General features: G+C 41.9%; 3 protein-coding genes across 4 annotated transcripts in view; all 3 read right to left on the reverse strand.

Annotated features, from left to right (window-relative positions):
- bcl2a (BCL2 apoptosis regulator a) overlaps positions 1-16,277 on the reverse strand; it is a 36,523-nt gene extending 20,246 nt beyond the window's left edge. Inside the window, exon 1 of the mRNA XM_030769738.1 lies at positions 15,720-16,277. Coding sequence (XP_030625598.1) covers positions 15,720-16,277 — 558 coding nt within the window. The remainder of the gene's footprint in view (positions 1-15,719) is intronic.
- Positions 16,278-17,802: 1,525 nt separating this feature from the next.
- cox4i1l (cytochrome c oxidase subunit 4I1, like) lies at positions 17,803-23,474 on the reverse strand. Its single transcript, XM_030768269.1, has 5 exons — positions 23,400-23,474; positions 22,055-22,148; positions 21,260-21,421; positions 20,293-20,424; positions 17,803-18,051 (listed from the first exon to the last, which is right to left on the reverse strand). Exons 2-5 carry the CDS (start codon positions 22,146-22,148, stop codon positions 17,918-17,920), a joined length of 522 nt encoding a protein of 173 aa, XP_030624129.1. The 5' UTR covers positions 23,400-23,474; the 3' UTR covers positions 17,803-17,917.
- Positions 23,475-25,745: 2,271 nt separating this feature from the next.
- LOC115807550 (5'-AMP-activated protein kinase subunit gamma-1) overlaps positions 25,746-27,708 on the reverse strand; it is a 50,464-nt gene continuing 48,501 nt past the window's right edge. For both annotated transcript variants that reach the window (XM_030768584.1, XM_030768585.1), the window contains one exon: positions 25,746-26,653. In XM_030768584.1, coding sequence (XP_030624444.1) covers positions 26,112-26,653 — 542 coding nt within the window. In that variant the 3' untranslated portion in view covers positions 25,746-26,111. The remainder of the gene's footprint in view (positions 26,654-27,708) is intronic.

Here is a 27,708-nt window from a genome sequence, read left to right on the forward strand (position 1 = left end):
GTTTTGATATGATATCAAAGATAAACTGTGGGCCGCACATGGCCGGTGAGGTCTAATGGTAACTGCAAGCCAGTCTTTCAGGAATAAACTCCAAGGTCTCGTGAACATTAGTGCCTGATTAGTATGGGCATCATTTAAATTCTAGTCAGCAACAACAAGCATAATCACAGTGTGTGCACAAATTACTGGCCGCAATAATGCTATGGGAGACTGAATAATATGTGGAGATCAAATGCCAAATGCATAGGGAAGCATAACTTAGAAAAGCTATGCCATCTAATCCATTACACAGTGTGTAGTTGTGAGTGGTGGCAAACATGATCACATGAAAGACAGACAGAGGGAAAGGGAGAGGGGGCAGAGAGAGAGAGAGAGAGAGAGAGAGAGAAAAGGGGGGGACATGCAGACTTCTGCTTTAGCAACGAGGGAAGTCCACTTCCTGGAAGATCTCACCACCATAACCTATTCCAGAGCCCTGGAACTCCACACCCGCCAGGGTTACATTCTTTCATTTGAATTTACATTCATACTTCCAGTATGCAGGGGGAAGAGAGAGGGACAGAGACAGCAGGGAGAGAGAGAGAGAGAGAGAGAGAGAAAGAGAAAGAGAAGCAAAAAGAGAGCTAACACAAAACACAGAGACAAAAACAAAGAAGCAGCAACTGAAGAAAGATACGGGGCTTAAAAAACGAAGGGAGAACAGTATGAGGAAGAGAGAAATAATGAAAGATTGACAGAAAGAAAGATAGATGGCGAAAGAAAGAGAGAAAACCGTGCCCCAGCCCACAGAGGCAGCGTGGGTGGTGACCACGCGGAGGTTGAGACGAAAAGCTTTCCTCTGCTCGCCCCGACAAAAGAGAGGGAAAAAAAAAAAAAAAAAGAAAACATTTTTCCAGCATTAGCTCACGGGCGAGAGGAGAAGGGGGCCTTCTGGAAATGCTTTTTGCCAGAGCCCCCCCCACCCTTTTCTTTGCCCCAACTGCTCTATAATCAGCTCTTGCCTACTCCACCCCCAACTTCCCCCTACACCCACGCCACCACCCACACACACACAAGCCTCCCACTCCTTTTCCCCTCATCTGGCCCTGGAAACCAAGGAAAAGTTCATTGACCTTTCTCTCTTTCTCTATTTCTCTCTCTCTCTCTCTCTCTCTATCAGCTGATCTCGCCCTGCTCTTATAGAAAAGAATGTGAGGAATGCATTGATGTGGGTGCTACACAATCATGCTTTGTTTTTCTCTAGGCAACATAAAGCAGAAGGCAACAGGCAGCAGCAGCAGCAAAGCATAAGGGGAGGTGGAAAAAAAAAAAAAAAAGAGAGATCCAAAAAAAAAAAAAGTTTTGAACAGTTTGACAAAACCACACTTTCCTTTAACTGCTGATAGTGATAGGAGAGAAGGTTGTGTGCAGACCTCACTGAACAACCACACAATGCTGACCTACGGTCTGGATCATCCATTATTAAACAATTAACAGGGGCATGACCTGGTCAACATACCATGCAAAGGATACATGACATCAGCGTGCACTGAACACCACAATGTAAATGTTTAAGTCTATTTGTGCATCTTGTTACAGTCCCTTTCGTGTAAACTACAATGAAGAGTTAACGATTTGTTTAATCAGACGAAGAAGAAGAAGTTTTAAGTGTGCGCCTGGGGTTATCTCTGTCAGGAATCTTTGTTCCTGAGATCTTCAAAGATTGCACAAGACGCCGTTAAGCTGACATCAGAGCCAGCCTAACTCAGGAGTTCCTCTTAATATGATCAACAGGCAGCTTGACTGTAGTGATGTCACCACAAAGAAGCAGGGGGGGGGGGGTAGTCTTTCCTTTCTTGAGTACAATCATGAGAAATGCTAACAAGTTGTCAAGAAGCCAGCAAGGCCAATTAGAGAGAGAGAGAGAGAGAGGGAGAGAGAGTTCCGTTCTTCTCCCGAAGTTATCGCTTTCCAGGCTGAACGATAACATGGAGAAGATCAACCTGTCCTCAAGCTCTTGTTTCACCCTCCTGCGTGGACACCCAATCTACAGTGAGCCTGTAATCCTTGATAAAGCAGCTTTATGCCAACACAAAGAACGCCGGTGGTGCCAGTGACCTCACCGTCAGATAAAAGTATGGAACAAACAATTTCTCTTAACAAGCTGTCTCTTCTATTTCAACAAGCACTCCTTTCCCACAGTCCATCAGAAGCCAGAGGGAAAACATGATCTCAGTGTTGTGGAAATGAGGCATGTCTTCCACTTGTTTCAGTCAGCTGGAGGGAACCTTTGGTTTACGTCTACTGCAGCCACACTGTTACAGTAACAGCAGAAAGATTTCAAAGAAAAGCCACCAGACATCTTATTGTCATTCTTTCACAGTGACTGTCGAGTCGGTTTTATTTTGATGCATGACCAGAAAATTTTCCACGTTTGAAGATGTACTGCCCTGTGTCGTCCCAGGTGAGACAGTGTTTGATCCTGATCCTGGACAAACGAGCTTCACATTACACACACAAACATACACACACATACACACACACACACACACACACACACACACACACACAGAAAATGACCATGGACCAATATATAGAAAAGGTCTAGGACGATCCACACAACGTGAAAGCACATTGGTTGGGTGTGACAATATTTTTCACACATCATTTAGAATCAATGGAAATACTTTAAGTTCAAAATTATATCCCCAAGAGAGAAAAAAAACAGTAACCACACCTTTACTAAAATAAATTGGAGGGAAAATTCAACAGAGGTTATTTATGTAATTAAAGATAAAGATGAGTGTTTACTTTTGATTTGACTAGATTACAGATGTGGCTGTTCTACGGTGCTTTCAGTATGTTATGGGTGCTGCTTGTTGGTGTGGCCCAAAGCCCCTAACGGTAGATTTTAGGATATATTTTGTTCTCCTTTTGCAGGGGAATACCAAGGGGACTTTCAATTTCTGTGTGTTCAGCTAGCTCATAAACAGAGCAGAGACAGAACTCTTCTAAAATGGGGATTTTTTTTACTTTGCATTTATTTGCATTGGCGTCAAAACAGTATTTTGGTCTTTTTTTCTTGTTGAGCACCACATCTAGTTTTGAAACTCTTAAATGCTATGTTAAAATAGCTATTCAGACACTGTATGAGTAAAATCTTGCTTTCAGAATGACTGCTGAGTGCCACAAAGTTTTCAGATGGAAAAAAAATATTTATCTCTGTACATCTTTTCTACAACAAATACTGCACTCCAAACCACTTGTTATCATACAATAACCAGGATGTGCTTTATAATTCCACAGAAATATTCACCCGTAACTATGGTGAGAACCATAATCTCCTGACCAGCACTCACCAGTCTCACTGGGGAACATTCCGTGTATTGTGAGAAACGACATGTGCCATGTATTTGGGGGAAACTCGACAATTGTTGAGGAAAATCTATGTAGGTGGGGAGAGATCATAACAGTCGTATATTGTGTAAAAGGAGGTGGAGGTGGTTCAGATCCAAACAGATGACAAAGGTTCATACACAACAATGGTTCTATCTGTAGGTTCAATGGCAGGAAAGCCTATGTCTGACAGAGGGGGTCTGAGTCCTGACCGAGTCTTGTAAGTCACATGGGAGCGGTCTAAGTTTGTAAACCACTGTCAGATCTGAGGTTTCCCCCCTCTATCCATCAACCCTTTGAGAAAGGGCAAACTCACACCAAGGCCCGAGTTTAATTGCTCAGCACAGATCCCGAGTCTGTAAGATATTCAGAGGTGGCCTTTATCTATGACAGCCTCTGGGACGAAGCCAGTCACACACAGACACGGGGCATTGGCTCATTAGTCATAGCGCTGAGACACGCACACACACACACTCATCCTGAACAGACTGCAAGAAGACTCAGTGTCGGAGAAACAGAAGACTTCTGTCATCACAAAAACCGTCTTTGCTACTGTTTCCAACTGTCTCTATAAAGCACTCCAAGAGAGCTCGAAAAACCCACTACATTTACACAAAGCAATGCGACAGATTAAGCCTGGAGGGCCGCAGTAGCAAATTTCATAGAGCCATGGTGAGAAAACAACAATAACTGCAACAGGAACAGCAGTAGCAGCAGCAGCAGCAGCGGCAGCTATTTAGAAAGCAAACACACAGAACCAATACCCAAATTCCCAGACAACCAGCTCAAGTGTTCACACAGAAGGAGCTCCAGAGTGTGTTGCTATGCCTGCCCCCCCCCCCCTTCACCCACAACCCACCCACTCCACCCCACCCCCGGTCCACAGTCCTCTCCACCCCCTGTTCCTGATCTGCATCCAGCCTGAGGTTGAAGGGTGCCCCTTAAGACTGCCTGAATCTTAAATCACCCATCTGCCACTGCCACTCTGTATGCCTGTCCCCTCCCCTGCCCTGCTGGAGTCCAATTCCTCCTGCTCCAGCATATGAGTATGGTGGTAGTTTGGGTGTATGTAAGTACATTCATGGTAATCTTGGTGTTTATGGAAGTTTTTGTGTGTGTGTGTGTGTGTGTTTTTCTGTATTTGCCCTATTCTGTATTTATGGCTCCAGATTTGTATTTGCCCTATTCTGTATTTACGGCTCTTCAAGAGAGAGAGAAAGAGAGAGCGAGTGAGAGGGAGAGAAAGAATATTTCTTTTCTTGTGAGTCAGTATGGCAACATGAAAGTTCTGGTACACTTTGGGCGTGTTGTATACAACACCCATCCTTTGGCCACATCAATGGTTGCAGTTTCTGGATAAAAGTTTGAGGCTGTGCCCTGCCCTGCCCCACCACTGCCAATCATTCAATCACAGGATCTTTGCTACTTCATGCCATCATTTCAGCAATGGCATTAACCACAATGCTCGTAACATCAGGAGGGAGCATGTATGTTCTGCACTTCTGGTGGTTCTGATGTAAGCTCTGGAGTTTAAGCTTAACGCCTGCAACGTTTCCTTTGGTAAATCCACCCCTTCTTGTTGTAGTTACTGCCATTACGTTACCTAGCAACAAACACCAGAAACACGAGAAAATACTGTGCTTGTCTTTTTTTTTTTGCTTTATATGGATTTTCACAACCCCCTCAAATATTTCAACAATTGCACAAGCGTCACAAGTATTCGGTTTCTGCTAAAGAAAAGTATTTTTAAAAAAGTTTACTGGTTTTAGAAAAAAATACCAATGGATCGGCTTCATGCGTTTTTCCAGGCAGTTTACTGCAGTAGAGAGCCATGTCTAGACATCTAAATTTTTTTGCTGTCAACAAGAAAATTAACTAAACCAAAATTGCTTCAGTATTAACTGTCTATACAACCCATTTTCAGAGTTTACACCAATAACACTGCAAGTGCAGTTATTAAAATGGAGCTGGAAGTCCCCTTTAAAAGTTCTCTGACTCAGACGCTTATTCATTAATGTACTGAGGTCTCCTTTTGGACAGTGTCCCATCAGACCAATGGTTCAGGCACTTGAAGGCACACTAGATGTACTGAACTGGCAGAAAACAGAGGCGTGATTCAGAGAACATATTGTGCCCTGAGGAGACATACTCCCATGCTCAGAGGAAGGCTTCCATTTTCAGCCAGCCTTCTTAAGTGGCTTCTCAAACAATAAGTGTCATGTAGTCACACTGGAATGTGGCCGTGTGGCATCCTCTCAAGTCATTCATCTGATAGATGGAGCGTGTGTGTGCGAGCGACTGACTTCATCTACACCTGTACGTTTTCTCCAGGCTGCATATATGTGCATGTGAGTGTGCAAAAAAAAAAGTTTTCTCATTTCTCAAGACTACTTACATCCCACTACATTGGAATGTGACAGTTTTCCCGCTTTCATCTCCCGGCATCACACAGGTGAGGCTCTCCCGCCCCCCAGCACTTCAAACCCGATCAGCCATCATCAAAGATCTGAGCTGAGCTGTGGGGGGAGCCCAAGTCAGCCTCCACCAGCTAGCCAAGCTGCCAGCCCTACCAGCAACCCTATTTGCACACTTAAAAGGGTTTCAGTTGCTTATCCGTGCTTCTGAGGCCTCGTGACACTGAGGCTGGTCCTGCCTTCCTCCGACTTTTAACCAAACGTCGTAGGAACGGAACACAGACGGGACTCGATAAGGAATCTGCTAATAGGGAGGGAGAAAAAAAAAAGCAGGTAATGGTTTTGCATTTCAGTCCATTTTAGATCAGATAAAAGCGAGATGTCAGGGAGTTCTAGTTACGGTCAATGCTTTTGCCCAGTTTTCACGGACAAAATTAGGCGATCGTGACACATCGTGTCCAGTTTGTTGTAACGTAAATAGCAACCCATTACGGTACACATGTCAATTCCAGTAACTCTGTGATGATGTAATCTAAACCGAAATGTAGTCCCAAGTGTCACGCGTGACGAGAGTGAAAGAGACAAGAATAAGAGCGGCATTACAACTTGAGCCAGACCAGTTGTCAAAGCACTACTGTGCAGGCCAATTCAGTGCCCCCCAGCTGTGCTGAGCCTGCTTTAAGTATGCCCCCATCAGGACGCACCCCAAGGGCCAAGAGACAGGACACTGAGGCGCCCTACACAAAGACTTCCTGTTACTGCCAAAGCGTTCCAGCCGCTTACAGTACAGTTTCCAAATTGTTGAGCTAATACCCATGTGGTGTGTATGTGGGGAGAGAGCGAGAGAGAGGAAAAGAGAGACAACTGATCGCCTTTGTATCGGGCCCCCATCCATAATCCACGCGGATACACTGGCTATGGTCACTCTGTAATCCAGGAAATTCCCTTGGCACCGCACAGAAAACTAGCATCTCAGCTTCAGGGCTTTAGTGGATGGGTGTGGGGATGGTGTAGAATACGATGGGATGTGATCTCTTTCCTCACAGGCTATCTTTTCTAAATGAGATTAAGTTACAACTGTCCAAAACGAACTACTGTGTTACCTTCAAGTCAAGGTGAATTTAACAATGCTCAGATTTATCTTGTTTCAAAAGGGAAGAGGAACTCACTCAAGAAATGCCAATGAAAAATGTTGGCAATGGAGGAACAGAGGCTTTTATTAGTTTATTTTCTTGTCAGTTTACAGAGGGGTGGCTGGCGTACCTGGCTAAAGCATTAATGCGATACGCTACTGACGTACGGAACAATCTCAAAGCTCAGGCATCTAGATGCCAGCAGTTCGTGTGTCTTAACATCTCTCGTCTTGTCTCCGACATCTCCAAGTGTCAAGCGTGATCGAGGAGGCAGCGTCATCTCCTTTAGCCCTGTCTGATTGGGTTATAGACACAAAAACCCATTTCAGGCGTTGTGAGGGAAGACCGTTTAGCATTGGAGATTACCACTTCCCATCAATTATTCAACAGCACAAGTTTTCCACTGACAGCAGCCTGGGCGAGAACGAGGGACGGTGCTAATGCACTCTGTCAGAACAGAGTGTGAGATGTACAGCTCCTCAGCAGTCACATGCTCTGGCCGCAGACCAAACCTGCACTGCATTGCTTCAGACGAGTTCCCAGGTTTCAACCTATGGAATAATTGCATATTTAAGCGTGTCAAGAATGGGTTGTGAGTCGTCGGTAGAATCTGTTTACGGTTCTGGTTCTGCTACTTTTGACGAAGATCACGTCCACAAAAACCTTCTACGGTTCTGCTCAGAGAGTACTTTTGGCACTAGGTTAAAAATCCACTTCAGAGCACACTGAAGAATTTCAGATTTAAAGAACTCGAGCGGTTAACAAGGCTCAGTAGGACCTAATGAGAGTCTTAAACTTCAAGTTGAAGTATGTGTAATGTTAACAGGCAGAGATTGCCTCTTTCCCCCAAAGTGTATGAATAATTCATCTCACATTGGATGAACCTAAAATACATAATTACTGTTTGACTTATCTAAGCTTTGATTCTTGCCATATCTGGCATCAGCACTCCACAAACTTTGGGATATCTTCAAATAGGAGCTTATTAACATTCAACGGAGGCTGAGCAGGAAGATTCTTGAGTGAAATATTGTTCTTTCACTTTTTCTCTAACCCACAAACACCAGAAAAAAGAAAGAAAAAAAAAAGGAAATGTCAAATTCTTTTAAGAAAGATCATGCTCAAGCGAAATGGAAGAGTGCAATACTGTGAATGTCAAACAATGTGAAGTTTCAGACTGTGACTGGAGGCCAGCTCGTTGCCTGCTGCCCCATCAGTACGAGGTCCCGAGGGAGTCGCTTAGTGTGGATGTATAAAAGAGGGGCATTCATGTTTTGGGAGGTTGTATTGGCCTGGGGTGGACCGTTGGTAGGAAATGTTTTCCACACTTTTTTTTTTTTTTTTTTTTTTAAACATGGGAGGAGAGATCACAGGGCCCGTGGTGCCGGGTGCAAACGGAGAAGCAGATGGCAGGCGACCGAGCCAGGGCTGACCCGGAGGTACCAGAGAGGGGGAACACTTGGCTTCAGTCTAACACCGCTCACAGGCCACCAAGAATCTGTTTCCTCAAGACAAAAGCAACCATGGGAACGGCGCATAGTTGGACATGCCAAGCCACGCTTATGTTAAATAAGCATTCAAAGACAAAAGACTCCAGAGTCCTCCACCAAAAGCTATCACCCTAATTTATCTTAGATGCTTTAGCACCCAGCTGCAGATAACTACTGCTCGAGCAGAAAGAACGATCTTCCCTCGTAGAAGAATATATTTAAGAATACACAGACTTCAGCCTGTTGTTTTCAGTCTAAAGTCTTTTCAGCACAAGGGCTGGAAGGGCTACTAGATGATTCAATAAATAATTAAATAAATAAATAAAAACAAAGAGCAACAGATTGAGAGACTGGCAAAAAAGTCCTAAGAACAATACATCAAAATAACAAAACAAGTTGAGCTAGGGGGGAAGAAAAAGTTGAGGGAAAAAAAAACTAAAGAACAAATGGAGGCGTGGGGAAAGAAACAAAAGGATGAGAGAGAAATAAGAAAAAAGCAGCTAGACAGTGTTGGTAAAACACTTCAGTGGGTAAAGAAATTCATACTCAGCTCCAAAACTAATTCCATTAGCAAGCGCCCAGAACTGCCTCCGCTAACACCCACATATCAAGACCCCAGCAGCAAAATGCACCCAAAAGCTCAGCCATGTAGACGTTTGAAATTTTCTGTACCCCATTGTCTGTATAGTCAAAATAGTCAAATGATCTAAGTTAGATATATTCAGTGCATCTTTGTAAGTGTGTCCTTTTTGTTGTGTGTGTGTGTGTGTGTGTGTGTGTGTGTGTGCACGCGTGTGTCCTTTTGTCTGTGTTTTGTGGCACTTTTGTCTTTCAGCCTGAATCGTGTGTGTGTGTGTGTGTGTATCGTCACTTGTTTTCAGAGGGAGATGTGGATTTACTGTAAAGTGCTTCGATGAGCCAGCTGTCAAGGCTGACAACTTTTGTGTGGGAGGTTGAATCAGACGACTCCGGTAAGGGGGGGGGGGGGGGGGGTTTGCAACGTTTTGGCAAGGGTTTTGTACAACTAAATCGGATTTCCCTTTGTGTGTTCGACAGACGACTCCGACATTACACAGGGGCGAGGAAAGCTCTCTTCTTTAAACAGGTTACGCAGGACTTTGTCCAACTCAATCTATGCCAGTACAGGTATTGATGGTGAGAAGATTACGAACGCACACAGACATCTTAACTAATGTGCGTCTGCTGGTTTACAGTCAAATGTGATCTACGCCGCAGACAAAGGGAGGAGGGTACTTGTTGCTACATCTGAACAACGTGGGCTTAACTGGCACAAAGCCACTGGCACACTGTTTCCCTTCTCCATGTGAGTGAAGTGCAGCTTTAAAGCTGTGATGTCATTAATATAATGTGTCTGGGGGTGGGGGTCACTCTCCCATGAATCCTCAATGCAGACGCTCTGATCCTGGAATTATGACCATTAGTTTGGCATTGGACTAAATCATGCTCTGTCAGGCTGTCTCTTTTTCTTCCCTTTTTTGTCCTCCCTTTACGTTTTTAAACGGTAAAATTCTATGAAGAGTTCCCCAAAACACAACTGTAAGCAAATACGCAGACCGTCAAATCGACATAACCCCCAGACATAATTAATAACTGCTCAAAACCATTTAATGAACCTCTGTATGCACACAAACACAAACACAGATACGCACGCATAAACAAAACGCAACATGCAGAGAACAGGCACGTACAGGGCCACTCCATTACTTTAATTGGGTTGTAAATCAATTATCCCCGATTACAGATGCCCACAGATTCGACAATGGGCAAATCTGTTTAAGCTGAACAAAGGAGTCATTCGTTCATCCTGCAACTGAATCTACAGTCCCTGTTCCTTCTGTCAGTCAAATTTATCTCCAGTGTAGAAACATCCCCATTTCCACCAGCACTATCATCAAAACACCATCAACAACAGATGTCAGTGTGAAGAGAAAGGATGGGGGTAGCCCCTAAAAACTTTCTCTGGCAGATCATGACCTCTTCAGGGAAAATGATGACTAAAATCATTCAGAGATCCAACAGCATTACATTTACATGAAGGGGTTTTTTTCTGATTCACACTGGGTTTCAGTGAATAAGAGCGAAAGCTTTCAAGATGGTAGGACATGATGTTTTGGTGCTTTACAGACATATGTTGTTGTAGGTGTTTTCCCACTCACTTCTTACTTTCTGCTGCTCAGCCCCATACACTATATCCACCTTGTCTTTTTGGTCTATGATCTTCAAAAAAAAAAAAAAAGAGAGAGAGAGAGAAAAAAAAAACACCTCCAATATGAGAAACAAAGAAATCAATCAGCCGTCATTTCATGGACTTTCCCTTATTATATCTGTCAGATGGTTTTGTTTTATGATTGTGCTGCACATGCAAACAAAAATATTTGATGCAGGGACTGTTATGTAGCTCACACGCACTATGTGTGTATTTACAAAGATCTCCAGCGTCGTGCACAAGCGAACGCAGAGAATAGGACGGAAGCCACACCTGGAAAAGAGCCTCTCTATTCTATTTCCATAAATTAACCCTCGATCTCCAAGCTAAGACACCACACCTCACCTTTTACCAGTCCTGTGCAAAACACGGGGGGGGGGGGGGGGGGGGGTTGTGCTAAGGTCAGAAGCATTATGCGCCACTACAAAAACCAATCAGAGCCGCCTAAAAACCCCTCCCACCCCCACCTCCCCCCAAGCTAACCCACCCAGACAGAACAGACACGCCCTCCAACACCTGACAGCAGGTGGGCTGGGAGCGGGACGGGGGGGGGCGCGAACATCAACAACAGCAGATCTCCCCTATCCTCTCTCCCATCATTTGTTTTTTTGTGTCCTTTAGCCATTCCCTTTCTTCTACACCTCTTTTTCTCCTTCCTCTGTGTTCTCCATCAGCCACATCTCCGCCACTCACTCTTTCTCACACGCTAAGATAAGAAAAAAAAAAACCTGATGTTAGGGATGGCAGCTGTAGAATACATAGAGATTTTGTTTGAAGCTCTTATTATCATTGTGTCAGATAAAAAAAAAAATGAAAAAAATGAAAAGCTCTTTGTTTCTCTCTTTTCTTTCTTTGTCTGGAGTTTTTTCACTCTCTCCCTTTAGTGTCGATATCGCTTTCATAAACAATGTCACTTGAAAAGACCGTGAAAGAGGCACATGTACGGGAAAATGAAAAAAAAAAAAAAAAAAACCAGCGTCGTCGGAGTCTTTGAAGCACATTACCTTTTTAAAACCGCCCCCAGTGCAACACCCACCTACAAAAGACACAGGTGGGGTCAAACGTGCCTTCAAGGGAACCAGCAGTCACTACTGTACACAAGACAGAAACATGCAATGAACCACAGGTATGCTAAGCGTAGGTTGAGCACCTGCACAATTGTAGCCCGTCTAAACAAACCTCTGCACAGGCTTGGCAGATAAATGTATTAATGTCTGGGAGGACTTTACGTTTAAATATCGGCGCAGTTTAAACAGCACCATTAAACAGTCACAGAAAATGACCTTAAGAATGCACGGACAGTTTCAGTATGAGGGAAAAAATGTAGGTGTATAATCATTCTTGTAATTATTTGTTCATTACATGTAATCTCATTAGTTTCACCAGGAAAAGAAGAAGAATATTAGGACAGCTCGTAATTGTTAGACATGACTACAGTGGATTGTAAAACAACCTTTAGCAGACTCCAAAGCATCCCACTTAATATGATCCTACCATACAAACATAACTCAGATTCTCCCAACAAATGCAGTTTAACAACATGACAGTTATGATTGCAGTAAATTATAATTTCTTGAGGTGGGGGAGAACATGTGTTAAATGAGCACACTCAAAGCAGTTACTGTGGTAATGAGAAACCTCATTAGTTTTTTTTTTTTTTTGCTTTTTTTTTTTTTTTTTTACTATTTGCAATCCAGCACTTCCAAATGCTTGGGCATCACCTGCCCTTGTTTGCAATGCATCGCATTTTCAGATGTTTGGACGACTGTGCTCACGAAAGCTCTGCCAACAACAGCTGCTAAAAAATTTTTACACAGTTCGTATTTAACCATCTTAAGGAAAACATGTTTACAGTAAGATCTGCTCACAAAATATTGTATTCTTCTGCAAATAGCAATGTTCTGCAAATTTGAAAGCTAGAAGTTTGGATCTTTTATGCCTCATGTCACTGATGTGTTTTATCCCTTAATAAGAAATTAATAAGAGTGACATGACCACTGTAACACAAAATCTCATCATTAGTCTAAGAGCAGAAATCTGATCTCCTCCGTAGTATTATACACACCCTTCTATCACTGTCTAAAAAGAGAAAAGAGCTTACTCCTCTTTGACAATGTGTTTCTTCGGTTTACAAGAGGTGGAACAACTGGGGCAGTTCTTCTACTAGTTCCTACTTACAAACATGGCCATTAAGGTGGCTAAGAAAACTGAAGGTTATTTTTAATGAAGGACATTACTGATTTGTCTAAACAGGATTAGTGAACGTACACAAAGGACAGCACATTTCTGTTCCTAATGCTGTCTATACAAAGTGACCTTCTCTTTGCCAATGAACACATCAACCCTATTGTTCTTTATTCTAACGAACAACATTAACAAGTGTCTCTCCATGCAATGCAGCTGCTGAGCCAGTCAACAAAAAACACCTTTAATACACCAACGCGACAAAGCAAATTAAGTTTCTTAGGCAAATTCAGATTTTTCTGAATTTTTCATCGTTAACGTGATCTATGCATCATTACCGACAGCGCGTTCATTCGGAAGAAATGCCGTCCTTAACGTTACCGTCTTTAACATTAATCAGAAGCTCAATTGAATCCCAAATTGGACTGCAGAGAGGACATAGGCAATATGAAGGTCTCAGTCCCACGCCGGGCAAATGGGGTGCCCCAGCAGGGGGTCTGGGGGAGCAGTTGTAAAACAGCGCAACGTGGCACAGCTGAATCATGTATTCTCCACAGACTGTGCAATTATTCGACAGCCTTTATCCACGGATTAATGAATCCCATTAATTCAAAAGGAGGATAATAAGTGTGGATTAAATGAGGGAGGGAGAGACATCTCTTTTTTTTTTGGCAGAAAGGCAAAGCCATATGACCAGTTTGGACTATTCTATGAGACATGGAAGATGCAAGGTGCACCAAAAACTGGCACCAGAGAAAATGTGTTTGGCTGTTTATAGCACACATGACAAAGCAATCAGATTGCTCCCCTCAACCTTCATCACAAAACAACCCACACTGACGATTTTGGAAACTGTAGCGAGACACAATACTGTAAAATGAAATCACTAGCAACTAGCATTTGTCTCTTTGCCAATGAATGACCTGTTCCTTCCTCTCTACACAAAGGATCTAATTTCATCTATTTATTTCAAACCATCTATTGTCATCTGACTTCCACAAGTATGTCTCTTTCCTTAAATAGATGTTTAATTTAGTCTCAGTTTTCCCAGAGGTGATAAATAAAATCTTGGACTAGAACTTAAAGATAGAAAAGATCTATATAAAGAGGAGCTAAAGAAAGAGAGAAGAAGACACAATACTTGCTCCAATCTACGTCAGTGTACCTTGTTCTGAGAAAAGTTAAAAGCATTTTTAAAAGCAGTTAACATGACCAAATCATGGATGTCCAATGTTAACCTCTAAAGTGCAACCTTATTCCCCCTTACAAATATCAGACTCAAACATGCAGTGGATGTGATTCTCAGGCTTAAATGAAATAAATAAATCACTGGTTGCCTCTAGTCTGGAGTGCAGCAACCTTCTGAATAATGCAGGCACATGTTAAAACCTCATTAAAATGGCTCTGTGCTAATTGTGTCCTAATTGCACTGAGTCTAATCACCTAAAGGAATGATGAAGCTGACCAGAGCCATTCATCACACATCACACATCACACACACACACACACACACGCACACACATAGGCACACCATATTTGGGCAGCTACAATAACACAGACTGCCATTTCATAACAAAGCCTTGATGCAATTTGTCATTCCCACTATACCATAATTGCTCTGCAGACAGAGAGGATGAGACAGAGGTAAGTCTGCCAAGGGAATACGGTGGGGGGGGGGACAGGTCATTTCTCCTTACTTTGGAAAGGCGCCACACACCTCATTCTGTCACTGATACTGTATGTGCCCATGCCTCCAAAGTACTTGGAGCAGATGTGTTAAGAAATAGCAGTCATTAATTCTTACCCCCCCCCCCCCCCCCCCAACACAACAGATGCATAGAAATAATAGCTCCTTTGGACTTCCATACTACCACCTGCATAGTTCTGTCTCCCTGCATCTCAAAGATAAACCTATAGCCCTCTAATGTCAGGTTTAAACATCAAATTCCCAATATAAGCAATACCAACGCACTGTTCACTTATTAATCCATTTTAATCAAACTGTAATCATTTTGAACACCTTTTCAGGGCATTTTAATTAAGACACAGGGCATACACTGATTCTTTCATAAAATCTAAGACAGAAGGAATTAACCATATGCTGATGGTTTTGGAGAGCGTGTGAATGGTAGCCAGACATCCAAACTATGGAATTTGTTCTATCTAAGTGCACAGAGGCATGATGGGGTGCTCCAATTTATGCTGTAAATTATTCAGTGCAAAAGCACTGCAGTGAAGGAGGAGAGCTGCAATAAAACAAGTGCTCCACCTAAAATAGAAGATTTCATGTGAATTGAAGTAAATGTGTTTGTGGACATACTGGGTTTTCACTCAAACTCAAACACGGGCACGGAGCCAGTTTCTCCTCAGAGACACACTACACCCTGTCAAACATACATGTCAAAGAAAAGAAAAAACACACGCTCTTTTAAACAATGCCATGGTGGAAAAAGCAGAATGCAGTTCCTTTTTTACTGGTGAGCTAAGAGAATGTACTGAAGCGAAAGAAAAGGGGACATTTGTTCTTATCAATACCATCTGAATTACACACTTTACTATGGGAGGTGTGCAGACAGTGAGAGCCATTGGCCATGCACGTGTTATTATATATTAATTACATCTTACTGGGTGGTTCAAGCAAAGAGAATCTATCTTAGTGACCAGCAAGAACACGCATACTAAAGCACTGCTTATAAAATGCCACATGGAGTGGGAGGACTTGTGTGACTGAGAGAAATACATTTTCTTTCAAACAGCTGTTGTGCTTTTTAATAATCTAAAAGTTGGGGAAACTAAATTACGTTAAGTCGAGCTGCATAAATGCGTTTTGGAAGCTTATACTGAGGATATTATATTGTATGATTGTTACAGGATCGTAAGCTCACTGCAAACTTACCCAGCCACCATTCTCCTGGATCCAGTTCTGAAGGGGTCCGTTCAGATACTCTGTCATCCAATGCACAATGTTGTCAACCTGGGACGTCATCTCCCGATTTACACTCTCAACGCACATTGTTCCACCAAACTCAAAGAAAGCCACAATTCGACCCCAATTCACACCATCCCTAAAAAGCTCCTCTATTACTGCAGTGAACTTGCGATGCGCCGTACTTGGTGTGAAATGCAACTGGTCCGACATTGCTGCGAAGTCCCTCTGATACATCCTTTCAATCTCATCTCCTGCCTCGCGTAAAACTCGGTTGAGCCTTGCGTGTTGGTCGTGTTGCGGGATCCGATTCAGGAATAGAGAGTCGGGGTCCTCTCCAGCTGCGACAGCTTGGGGCCTCCGTGCAAAAACTTCTGAGTTTTGGGGAGAAGAGTCCGCCGACCCATTATCAGAAGAATCGTTTTCTCTCACAGGACGAAACTGCCACACATATCCCCTCTTTAAGAGTTTATGGTAAATGTATTTTTCCACAATATTTCGGCTGTCATATGGACTTTCATTTGCCATTTTGACACAAATGGGTTTAATACACACAAATAGGAATGAACAAGTTAATCGACATACATCTTAGGTTATAAATGAAAAACTTAGCTTTCAGGGAGAAGTGTTTTTCTGTGACATTACATGAGGAGCTAGACATTTCAAACTGCACAGTACCTGGAGCGTCGCATGAATTACAACAGTCCGGGACAAGAATATCTGCGAATTCATTTGATGGTATATGCAGTAGCCTTACGCTGCTCCGTTTCTATGCTCACACAAAGAAAGTCCTTTACAGTATAAATCTTATATTATATTTGAAGGACCGTGAATCTCATGAAAATTAGATCTGAATCACCACTAGTCCAGCATTCTCAAATAGCAGCAGTATACAACTTCATTATAGAGCTAGAATGAGCCGCTTCAGAGGTCTACTAGGAATGTCTAGATCAAAATGGTACGCCCCTTTTTCAGTACTGACTCTGAGAAAGATCCATGGGAAAAGTAACAAGTTCAAAATATCGTTGGAGGCAATATTCCAACGGCCCAACCGTTCATTACATGTCCTTCTTAGCCAGTGTTTTTCAAAAGAGAGATGGTGCGCATTTTCCGTTTTGTAAGAGAATTAGTTTCAGCAAATGCTTCCTTTTCTAAGGGTATAACAATTCCACTGACATTCAGAGCCACAGAAAGACGGAAGAGAAATCATAAACGAAGTCAGCTGTCCAAATGCACTTTTCCTCCAGGAAAAATAAATATCACCCAAGTCTTTGGCATGACGGAGTAGTCTGCTTTGCGGCAGAGAGGTGATCCATACAGGTTCAACTACAATCCCGCAGTCTTTATGCTTGCACCCTCGCGGCAAACACGTATAGACATCGAAGCTGGTCTCATTCACTCCGCATTGCAACTGTGAGAAGCATAGCTACATTGCTCACTCCCTCTATAGGGGTGGTTCTTCCGCTGCGTCACACCATTCAGCTTTTTTCTGAAGCGAAATGATCGGACGATTGATTAATTGTCATTTAAATAAGAAGTTAGAATTTACCGCACAGTGAGCTTGAAGTCCACTTTGTAACTTACACACTTAACGTTCAATAGAATGCAACTGTACAGTTGCTGTAAGGGTGTGCTTCTGTTCTGTCGTCGCAAGAAAACAGGGATTTACAACTTAACTGTAATCAAGATAAATAGTAGTAGATAATAGTAGACTTTGTGACATTGTGTGTGAATTGAAACAACATGTTTTCTCTGCCTACTGAAAAAAGTACTAATTTAAAAATGTGCTGACAGAATCAGATCGGGATAGTGAGTGGGTTTAGATGCTGAATTTCTAATCCTGTAAAACTTGTTTAGCAGTGCTGTTTTTAGCATCCCTTCATTAACACAAAACAATAAATACACATGTGCTTCTGAACCAACCTGACAGGTGCATGTAAATTGAGGTAAAAATGAGGTTTGTGTGTGTGTGTTTAAGATAAAGAAATACACAGAAAGACTGTTGCTCAAAAAAGATTTACACAGGTAAACCACGGTAATAAGAAAGCCATAGTAAGTTCAGTATCTTTATTTGAGTACATTATGGACGTATTTTAAGGCTCTTGAGCTTGATTCAGTTTACAGTGTGTATACATTCAGTGCCTCAACAATTTATTGACAGTACAACTTTATTTCCACTGATTCTTTTCATAGTCCCACTTGGCAGAGAATCCACCAACAGGGTTCACCCTCATGTCAAGCATTCTCTTGGTCTGCATCTCTATCCATTCAGGCGACAAAGTGCGTGGCACATCACCAAACACTAAAAAAAGAAGAAATTCATCGTCAAAGCAATCATTTTCAGCAATCATGGCATCCTGTGTCATGGATAAACAAAGGGGGTGTACAAGCTATTGCACTATTCACTACGATAAAAAAGAGAACATTACAATATGATTAATTCCCAATGTAATACATAAAAGAACACTGTGTTGTTTTGGCAAGACAACATTTCTTTCAAATATGGCAAATTTACCTCTACTGAGGAACATGGGGTTGACCAAAGTTCCCCTCGTGAAGGAAAAAGTTTAAAAGAAGAAAACAAGGCTGTAGTAAACAACTTGTATTGAAAGAGAGAAAGAAAGAAAGAAAGAAAGAAAGCAGGCTGATTGTGCAAAATTCCATATAAATCCCGCCCACATTTCTTCTGTCAGTCATAATGATTAACTGTTTTGACAGAACCTTCACCTGAGTGTTAAATGCCAAACTTTTAACCAGAGGATAGGAACAGGAAGAAAATACACAAATAAGGCAGAGTGAGTTTCTGTACGCACAGTTCATCATTGTGCCTGTTCCACTGTGCCAGCTGGCATAACACGCTAGGAGCACTAACAATTAAATGAAGAACTATGTTCACCTTGTTCAAGGGCATTCAGCTAAAGATCATGTGAGACTGAAACCAGTCATCTGCCACTCCACCATGCTGTAACAACACTGTCTTTACTGCCTGACTAGAAAGTTACATCAGAGACAGGTAATGAAAGAGTGATGCTACCATCAGGCATACTGTACATACCTGCCCTGAGTTCTGAACAGAGATGAGATTGTGATAGGGCAATGAAAGTTACCACCACGTGAGGGGAGAACAGGAATGGAGAAGCTGCCTGCAGCGTGTGTTTGTCCCAGGGGTGAGGGGAGGTTCTTAAAATCACTCTTTTATCTTCCCTTCCCCGTCACCCCCTTAAAGCCTAGCACGTGTTTAAGTCTACCCAGACAAGTACTTATTCCAGCCCTAATGAGTTAGAAAAAACTGCGGTTCTGCTGCAACGCAGTCAGATGGTCAAGTTCCAACATGCACCAGACATTGTGGGAAATACCCTGTTGTCAACTGACAACTGACTTCTGGGTATTTTTTTTTTCTTTCACCTGCTTCACCTGAGCTCCATCTCTTTCCCACTCTTCTCTATCTCTCTCGAACTCTCTCTCTTTTTGTCTCTCACTCACTCACTCACTCACTCACTCTCTTTCTCTTTCTCTCTCTCTCTCTCTGTTTTCCTCCTTGCTCAAGTTGTTTCCTCTCTGTCTCTCCTGAGGTAAGGCAGCATACACTTCCTCCCTCAGAGAGCTAGGGCCTCAAAGACAAGAGACGAGATCTGCAGAGGAGAAGAGCCTTGGCTACCTCTGACAGAGCTCGCAATCCCACATATAAACACTCTCATTTTGTCACATGTACTGCTTCAAACAACTGCTTTCTATCAATCATTCACATATACATGCACGTATTGACACACATTCACACACTGTCAGCCTTGGATAGAAACCAGGTGTTCTTCATTGTTCAGACAAAGCTGGGGTCTGTCTGGGGGATTCCTTAAATGAAGCCAGGGCTCAAACAGCTAAACCTTTTTTTTCTCTTTCTTTTCTTTCTTTCTTTTTTTTTTTTCTAACCACTGCCTCTAAACTCAACGTGCCCCAATTATTTCAGCTTCTGCTGGGAGTGTTGAGTGTAAGCGAGTTGCAGATGCTGCAGGTGAAAAATCCAGGATCATTCTTCTCTGTCTTTTTCCTAAGACACAACATCACAGTGATCTGACTCTGAAATCTACACTGCATGTCTCATGTATCTGGTCAGATCAGAGAGACAGAGCGAGGGAAAGAAAAGGCCTACAGAATCACATACTAAATGCAGTCTCAGGTTCAGAACCTCATTTTTGTGGAATCCATTTACTGCATAAAATGTGCCACATGATACCAGTTTTATACAGTTAACAAATGATTATAGTGGTTGTGCTCTGTTTAAGAAAAAAAGAGAGCGCAAATATTATAATCGTCTGTTAACTGTATAAATTTACACCCTCCAAGGGATCAGTCTGGGCAGGGAAGATATACAGAGATCAGTTGCCTTCAGGATCAAAATCTTGAATTTGTGCTTGTAGTGAGCTTTATTTTTTTGCATTATTGTACTGCTTCATTCTGTGTTTACTGAAACATGTGTTCACGGGATCTAAAATAGATTAGGTAAGTAAATATTTTGGAATGGCGGTCCGTGAACAGAGACACCCACCATACGCACGCTGCCACCAGACCAACAGTCCGGTGAAGCCCAGGAAAAAGAAGACGCCTCCTATCACAGTTTTCCACTCGTCCGATCCCTTTTTCATCTCAGCGTAGCTCAGCTCATGGGAGAGTCTATACACTGCCCGGAAAAAACACACAAACAAACAAACAAACAAACAAACAAAATAAAGCATGAGCATTTTTTCTTGGACTCTGAACACACTTACGTTCACTAACGTGGATATTTATTTTTCACTGCTGCACATTTTATACCCAACAACACGAGTTTGGATTTTTATTTATTTATTTATTTGATTTTTCCTCACTGCCCACTTCTTTCAGTCAAACCTGTCAGGATGTAAAAGCTGCCGATAGCATGATTCTTCTGCCACCTAGTGGTGCTAGAAATGTCATAGCATTTCTACTTGGACACTCCTTTTCTATTCTATGATGTGGGGTAATAAAGCGATACTGTTTGTCAGGTATCATGACGATAACATAGCACTCTAACAAAATGTTGAGGGGAAAATCTCCACTCTGCAAAAACCCCTCCACATGAAGAGTAAGTTAAAGCTTTGAGGAAATGATTTTATGAGGGTAACTGAAATGCTATCAATACTACAATGTCAAGGTCACTGTAAAGTAGAGCAGTAGGGATTATAAACTATGCTGTAAATCGGGTATTATTTGACTGAAGTTCTGCCACCACATAACTTGCTGAGCCACAGTAATTGGTTTATGTAATGACTGGCACTGTCAATTATCTCAATGGTCAGAGTCCTATGAAATACTGTTTATGATTAAGTACGTTTCATAAACGAGCCTCTGATCTTTTTCTTCCTTCAGTTAGTGTTTAGGCCTCCTTTTGCATATACATATTGGAATTTATACATCATGTTCATCACTATGAAATCAGTGAGAGGACTGCTAAATGCATACAGTAGGTGTGTGTGTGTATCAGTGAGTGAATTTACATGCAAGTTTTTCCTCTTTCGTAAGGTTGGTCCATGGTCCCTTCTCCTTCTCCTTGAGTTTCTTCTGCTCAGCATTGAGGTTTTGCACAAATGGCACATCGGGCAGGGGTGTGTCACGACGGTTGTTGTACTGTGGCACACTGCAGTCAATAACATCAAGATCTGGAAGGACAAACACCACGCAGAAAATCAGACGGAAATTAGAGGCCTCTAATGGAAAATATTGTGCAGACTTTTTATGGCTGCAATTATCTGACCATGCATTCAGCTGTTCAGCACAATATTGCTGATATACCCTTCACCATATGGTATAAGGACATACATGGCTATGGGACGCCCTCTGCTGACCAGAGTGAAGAAGTGAGTTTTATTTTCATTCAGAAAATAAGCACTCCCTCCCTCATACATGTGTGTGGCCCCCTGCAGTCAGGAGCACATGACAGCTATTCACCTCCAATGACCTTAAAACACAGTTGGCTGCCTATCTAGGAAAGCAGTAGTAGCCAAAGCACCAAGAGCTAATGCTGTCTTTATCACTAGAAACTTTAGAGGATGTGGTGAATATCCCCTAAATTTAATAACAGTAAAATTAAAATATGTGTGTGGGACAGAGAATGAGAAATTAGAACAAATCAGATGGTTGTCTGCACATGGGGAGACTTCAAAAGAATGAGAGCCCTTGAAAAGATTCGTTTGTTTCAAACGAGAACAAAATATTTCAAAATACCAGCTCTGCTTTACATGATATCTTGTGTCACAACGTGAGTGAACCAAGCCACAGGTGAGCGACGTCACCTTGTGCGTGTGCTGCTTTCATTCCGCTGGTGGTGGACACTCTTCTCCACAACCCGGACTGCAGCCCCCGCACGAGCGCCCTTGAACTTAGCATCTATAAAGAATAAAATGTCACTTCGTAGGTTATGATGCTCAAAATAATAAATAAAAGAGACACCCTGCAAATAATAAAGCATCAGTGCTTGGCACCCGCCTGAATGAGACAGATTTGACATATGAGAAGAGCAGAGTAACGAGTAGGTTAGTAACAACTTAGCACAAAATACATTTATTCAGATTTTTCGCCTACCAAGACAATCATACACGTAAAAGGAAAAGAAGCTGAGTGTCTCTATCCAGCTATTTTTGGATATTCTACCTCACCGAATACTTATGTGAGTTGTTTTACCGGTCAGTACATTTTGACAGCTATTTGCTCTAATAATTCGTCTTTCTGATGAAAAATGATCTTGGATTTTGTCTAGAACCTTCTCTCACTGCAGAAATACCGAAATTCTGGAGTGGTTCTGAAGAACAGCGACACATCTCCTGGGTGAACGGAAAAATCCGCTAAGACTTGACCATCTCCGGTCTGTTCAATGAATGCACATACTTAGCAAACACTTTGGAGCTCTGTTTTTAGTTTTAAAGAGGTGGCATGGGGACAGTGCACAATAGCTGCGTTTCGCTGATTGTGTGCGGGCTGTCACGTAGCATTTTGGAATGTATAGTTGCTATAATTATATGAGGCTGATGACATCAGTGTCTGTTGAGTACTGACATGATGCGATACCATGCATAAACCATTCAGTGTAGAAAATCAATACAGCAAAGATTCCTGATTGATCAGTGATGATCATTGAGGACAACGCATAGGATCTCCAAAGGTTAGTACATTTAAACGACAACAATAAAATTGCTCCAGAAACCAGACAGCGGGTCGATACTGCACGCCATAGTAAAAATTGCGGGGAGGTCTACTAGAACGTTCTAGAAATGCGAGTAAATAACACATTAAAGAAAACCATCAATATCTCATGTCTAAGTAGTAGAAAATAATTTCGCGCCATCAGAAAACTCCAAATTGCTTTGTGAAATAGTTCGTGCTGGCTGTATTCTAAAAAGAAATACCTGTTTAATCCAACACAAACAACAGTAAATATGAAATATTTTTGCATCCAGCCCCCGTCTTCGCTTAAAATGAAAGTCAGTCACTTTGGATCCAAAGGTTATTTAAGGTTACTCCAGTGCTTGAGTATATTGTACTATAACATTTAAAGTCGGATGCCGCAAAATAACCATAAATATTTTAATTAAAAAAAATAAGGCATCTTCCCAAATTAAAACTACATATAGATTAATTTACCTTTGTATGACAGACTCTGCTCTTGTCGTAAACAGGTTGCCTACGTGCTAGCTGAGTGGTGGTGCATGGATCAGTTATAAGTGCGTCTGTTAGATTTTAAGTCAGGTGTCCCTTTCTATCGGCTGAATGGACCAATGAGAGAATTTCAGGAACCAAGCCAGAACAAGGCATTGAGCGCTCCTCTGAAAATAATGGTATGCGATATGAACGCGCGCTTTACCATGAGCGTCTTAATACCTTTGGGAAACGTGTATATTAAGTTTCAAATTATGGAAGACTATATAAAGGTTGATTCCACTGACATGGCTTCAGATTCAAGTTCACATCGCAGAATACAGAAGGAAGTAACACTTCCTCTTCATTCGCTACGCCACCCATCCTCTGAGGAAGTCGTATAAGATACTGCTTTTGCTTTTGTTACACTTTAGTTAGTCCTTCAGTAGTTGAATTAAGACTATGTTTGTGTTTTGTCGAGGAGCAAGTGAGCAGAGAGATTTTCCGATTCCTCGCCTGGCCGCCATTCGAGTGAACAGACTTTGTGAAGGTCATTGTAAGAGCATAACCATTCAGGCTTCTAACGTTAGTTTATATTTATTTAAAAAGTAAGAGTTTGTCTCGTGCTGTAACTCCTGGAACTCTCGCTTTAGAATAACAACAACTTTATCGTGCATCATGTATAACGATAAAAAAAAATACTGACTATAAAATGTCTATCTGAATTTCTGTGTGTCAGAATGAGGGTTCTCCAATTAAGCAGTGCTTGATATTTGGGGGATATAAATACCCTGTACAAATGTTATACATCCTCTTCGCCACTGAGTGGCAGCAAAGTTCAACAAACTAAGCCCCCAAGTCCTCATGACTCATATCAACAGTATTTAAATATAGTGAAAAGGACCAGTTCCTTGGTCTTCTCTGATATTTGCATGTTTACTGGTGCCAGGTGCATTGCAAGATTAAAGTTAAAATGATGAGGCTCACAAGTAAATGCATCACAGAAACATTAAAATGGACGAATGAAGATTAAATTTGAATTTACTGCATCGTAAATTGTGGATGATTTAAATCTGTAGTCAATGTTTTGAAAAGTACCCTATGGTGTTAGCTCAATGTGAAACATCTAGCAGAAGCTGGGTTTCAGAATAAAAAAAATATAGTGAAATAAAATCACAAACAAAACATAAGTTTTATTTCATTGTCTTGGTTTATTTTTTTTTTTCAAACTGCAAATTAAAAATAAAAAGAAACCCTATAATATAATATATATGTATATGTATATATACCATTACAGTGTCACGTCATGCCAGTGATGTGCATTTTCAGCAGATAAAACCCTTTCTTCAGAGACAGCATTGACAACATATCCACAATAAAAATGACACAAACAAAAAAAAAAAAAAGAAAAGAAAGAAAGAAAGAAAATCCAAAATATTACAAACAACATGATTTACACTGAGATACACAGAAAAATAGACCATTCTCTGGCACTTATAGTTTCCTTAGTATAAGCTGTTTGTATGTACAGTACACTTGATGTGGAGTATGACAGATTTGTTGCATGCCTCCGGATCACTGGAGAGATGAAAAAAATGTGGACTTTTAGGCAGCTGCTGCATTTTCAATTGCATTGAACATCAAGTCATTAGAGTATCATTTTAATGCATAGGGGCATATAATTTTTTTTTCTTTCTATACTTTTCTAAAATATCAATTCCAAATAATATTATCCACTAAATTTAAATAAATAAAGCTTCAAATCTATGTTTACAGCATTATTAAAAACATCATCTTGTGGAAATAACAGACCCAAACAAAATTCTTATATATATATATATATATATAAAAAAAAAAATCTCAGTTTAAACAATTGACAACATTAGTGACAACACACATCCGTAACACAGAATTATTTTGGTTTTCAGATACTCTCACATTCAACTTAATACGTTTTGAACATTCAGTATCCTCCCCCTCTCTTGGCAACCAATATTGAACCAACAACCGGTGGACAAAAGGCACCAATGAAAGACAGACAGAAGTTGAGTTCCATCTAACAGATGGCGAGCTGTACCCACAGCCACAGAGACTTCATAGGAGCAACTGCAGTCAGTGGGTAATGTCTAGATCTCAGAGTCAAGAACACAGCTCTGCTCACATCACTTTGTGCACATAAAGTCACAAGCTAAAAAGATTCTTTCTACAAGAAGAACCGAGACAGAAAAAAAACACACATGCTCAGAACACAAATACCAGTATTAAGTGCCCTGCAAATTAAAAAAAAAAAAAAAGAAAGAAAAGAGAGAAAAGAAAAGAAAAAAAAAGGACAAAAACAAAAGAATCAAACCGAGAGAAGAGTAGAGTCTTAGGTCTATCTGCGAGTTATACCACAGAGACGACATCAGATGGTGCATTCTAGCAACGATGTGGGTTATCATATGGGTGCTTGCTCTAGCACAAGATTAAGAGGCAGAGATAAAACAGTAGCCCTCTGTGGAAGTGATTCCTTGTGGTCCACGCAGTTGCCCCTGAGGCCAATTCATTTACCATTTTTCATCAGTACATGGTTCACGCCCTTGCGCTCATACTTTCCTCTGCCACTCCTCTGTGGCCAGGATACTGCCAGTTCTCCACCACAACCACAACTCCACCTCCAGCTCCAGGCTCTTACAGCAGCATCACATGTCTCATCTGTCCCCCCCGGAAAATGCAGCATCACTCTGCTTCTACTTCACCCTTCCCCTCTGCTTCTGCCTCCGCCCCAGGCTCCGCCTTTGTTTCAGCCCCAGTCTCCGCCCCAGTTCCCTCCCCAGTCTCTGCCTCCATGTGAGCCCCATTCTCTGCCTCTGCTTCCGCCCCAGTCTCCACCCGCGTTTCTGTCCCAGTTTCCGCCTCGATTTCTGCCCCGGTATCCGTCTCTGGTTCCTCCGCAGCATCTACCTCTGCTTCTGTCACAGTCTCCGCCTCTCCTTGTGCTGCAGTCTCCGCCTCTACCCGCATTCCAGTCTCCGCCTCTACCTGCATTCCAGTCTCCGCCTCTACCTGCATTCCAGTCTCTGCCTCTACCTGCATTCCAGTCTCCGCCTCTACCTGCGATTCAGTCTCCGCCTCTACCTGCGATTCAGTCTCAGCCTCTACCTGCGATTCAGTCTCCGCCTCTATCTGTGTTTCAGTCTCCGCCTCTATCTGTGTTTCAGTCTCCGCCCCTACCTGTGTTTCAGTCTCCGCCTCTGCCGTGTTCTCCTTCCTATTCATTCCTGTGCACAAGGACAGAAAGACATGAAGAACACCAGAGAGACAAAAGTTAGACTAACATCTGTTCTTGGGTTATATATATCTTGTATACCCCAACAACAGGATCACTGCATCACGAAGTAGATGGTCAAGATACCATCTGTTATCAGTGTTTATAAAGAAAATGAAATCAAAGAGAATAAAAAAAATAACTGCTATTTTTCAGTGTGTGGGTGTTGCTTTTTTCATGATCTTTCAGATCGATCAAAAGCTGAATTCTTAATTGTTAACACTAAGATCTTATTCAGAATGTCTCTGTGCATATCATTTGCAACATTTGCAGCAACACATGCGCTTGTTAAAATTCAGAATCATCACCACAAAGCTCATTTTTATTCAGCGTTATGTATTCACAGTCAACAATGCTCACAGAATGCACTCAGTGACCTCTCTTTGAACTTGAACCATTCAGAGACATTCTGTGTATTATTGACATACATCAGAGATGAGGAAAAACATCTCTGTGTTTGTGTTTGTGTGTGAGTGTGTGTGTGTGTAGAGCCATTAATCATAATCAGGGGTAGTGTGTTGAAAGGACACTGTGTGTTCTGGAAGAACTGAGGCAGTACAGACAGGTGAGAGGCCTCCATCCATCAAACAGAAAAGCACTGGAGAGGGAGGAGCCACTGAACATGTGGGTGGAGCAATGGCACATGTCCACTGTCAGGATGAATAGTGAAGCTAAGCATGCTCATTAATCAGCATTTTGTCTCTTAGGTGGCCATACACACACACACATATACCCACACACACACACACACACACACACACACACACACACATAACTTTCTTGCCAGTCCTAATAATAAAAGGTATTTTGTCAAGTTATTTTTTGCTCAGTCATCAGGCAAATGTCACTGTGTTAGCGAGTGGTTACTTTTCATGCCAAGACCTTGAACACACAGTCTCTCTCCCTCCCACAAACCCACACCCCCCACACCCACACAGACACACCCACATCCCTACACACACACACACACACACACACACGCAAACACACAAAGGCAGAGCAGGGTGC

This window comes from Chanos chanos, chromosome 3 (assembly GCF_902362185.1).
Source record: "Chanos chanos chromosome 3, fChaCha1.1, whole genome shotgun sequence".
In the NCBI taxonomy this organism is placed as follows: domain Eukaryota; kingdom Metazoa; phylum Chordata; class Actinopteri; order Gonorynchiformes; family Chanidae; genus Chanos; species Chanos chanos.

Bases quoted from the DNA above. Each gene is read 5' to 3' on its own strand.
- cox4i1l (XM_030768269.1), bottom strand. From the start codon at position 22,148: ATGCTAAGTTCAAGGGCGCTCGTGCGGGGGCTGCAGTCCGGGTTGTGG. The intron at 21,422-22,054 runs GTGACGTCGCTC...TTGTCCTTCCAG, and splicing joins GAAAGCAGCACACGCACAAG to ATCTTGATGTTATTGACTGC. The intron at 18,052-20,292 runs GTGGGTGTCTCT...TTCTTTTTTTAG, and splicing joins CTGGTGGCAGCGTGCGTATG to TGTTTGGTGATGTGCCACGC.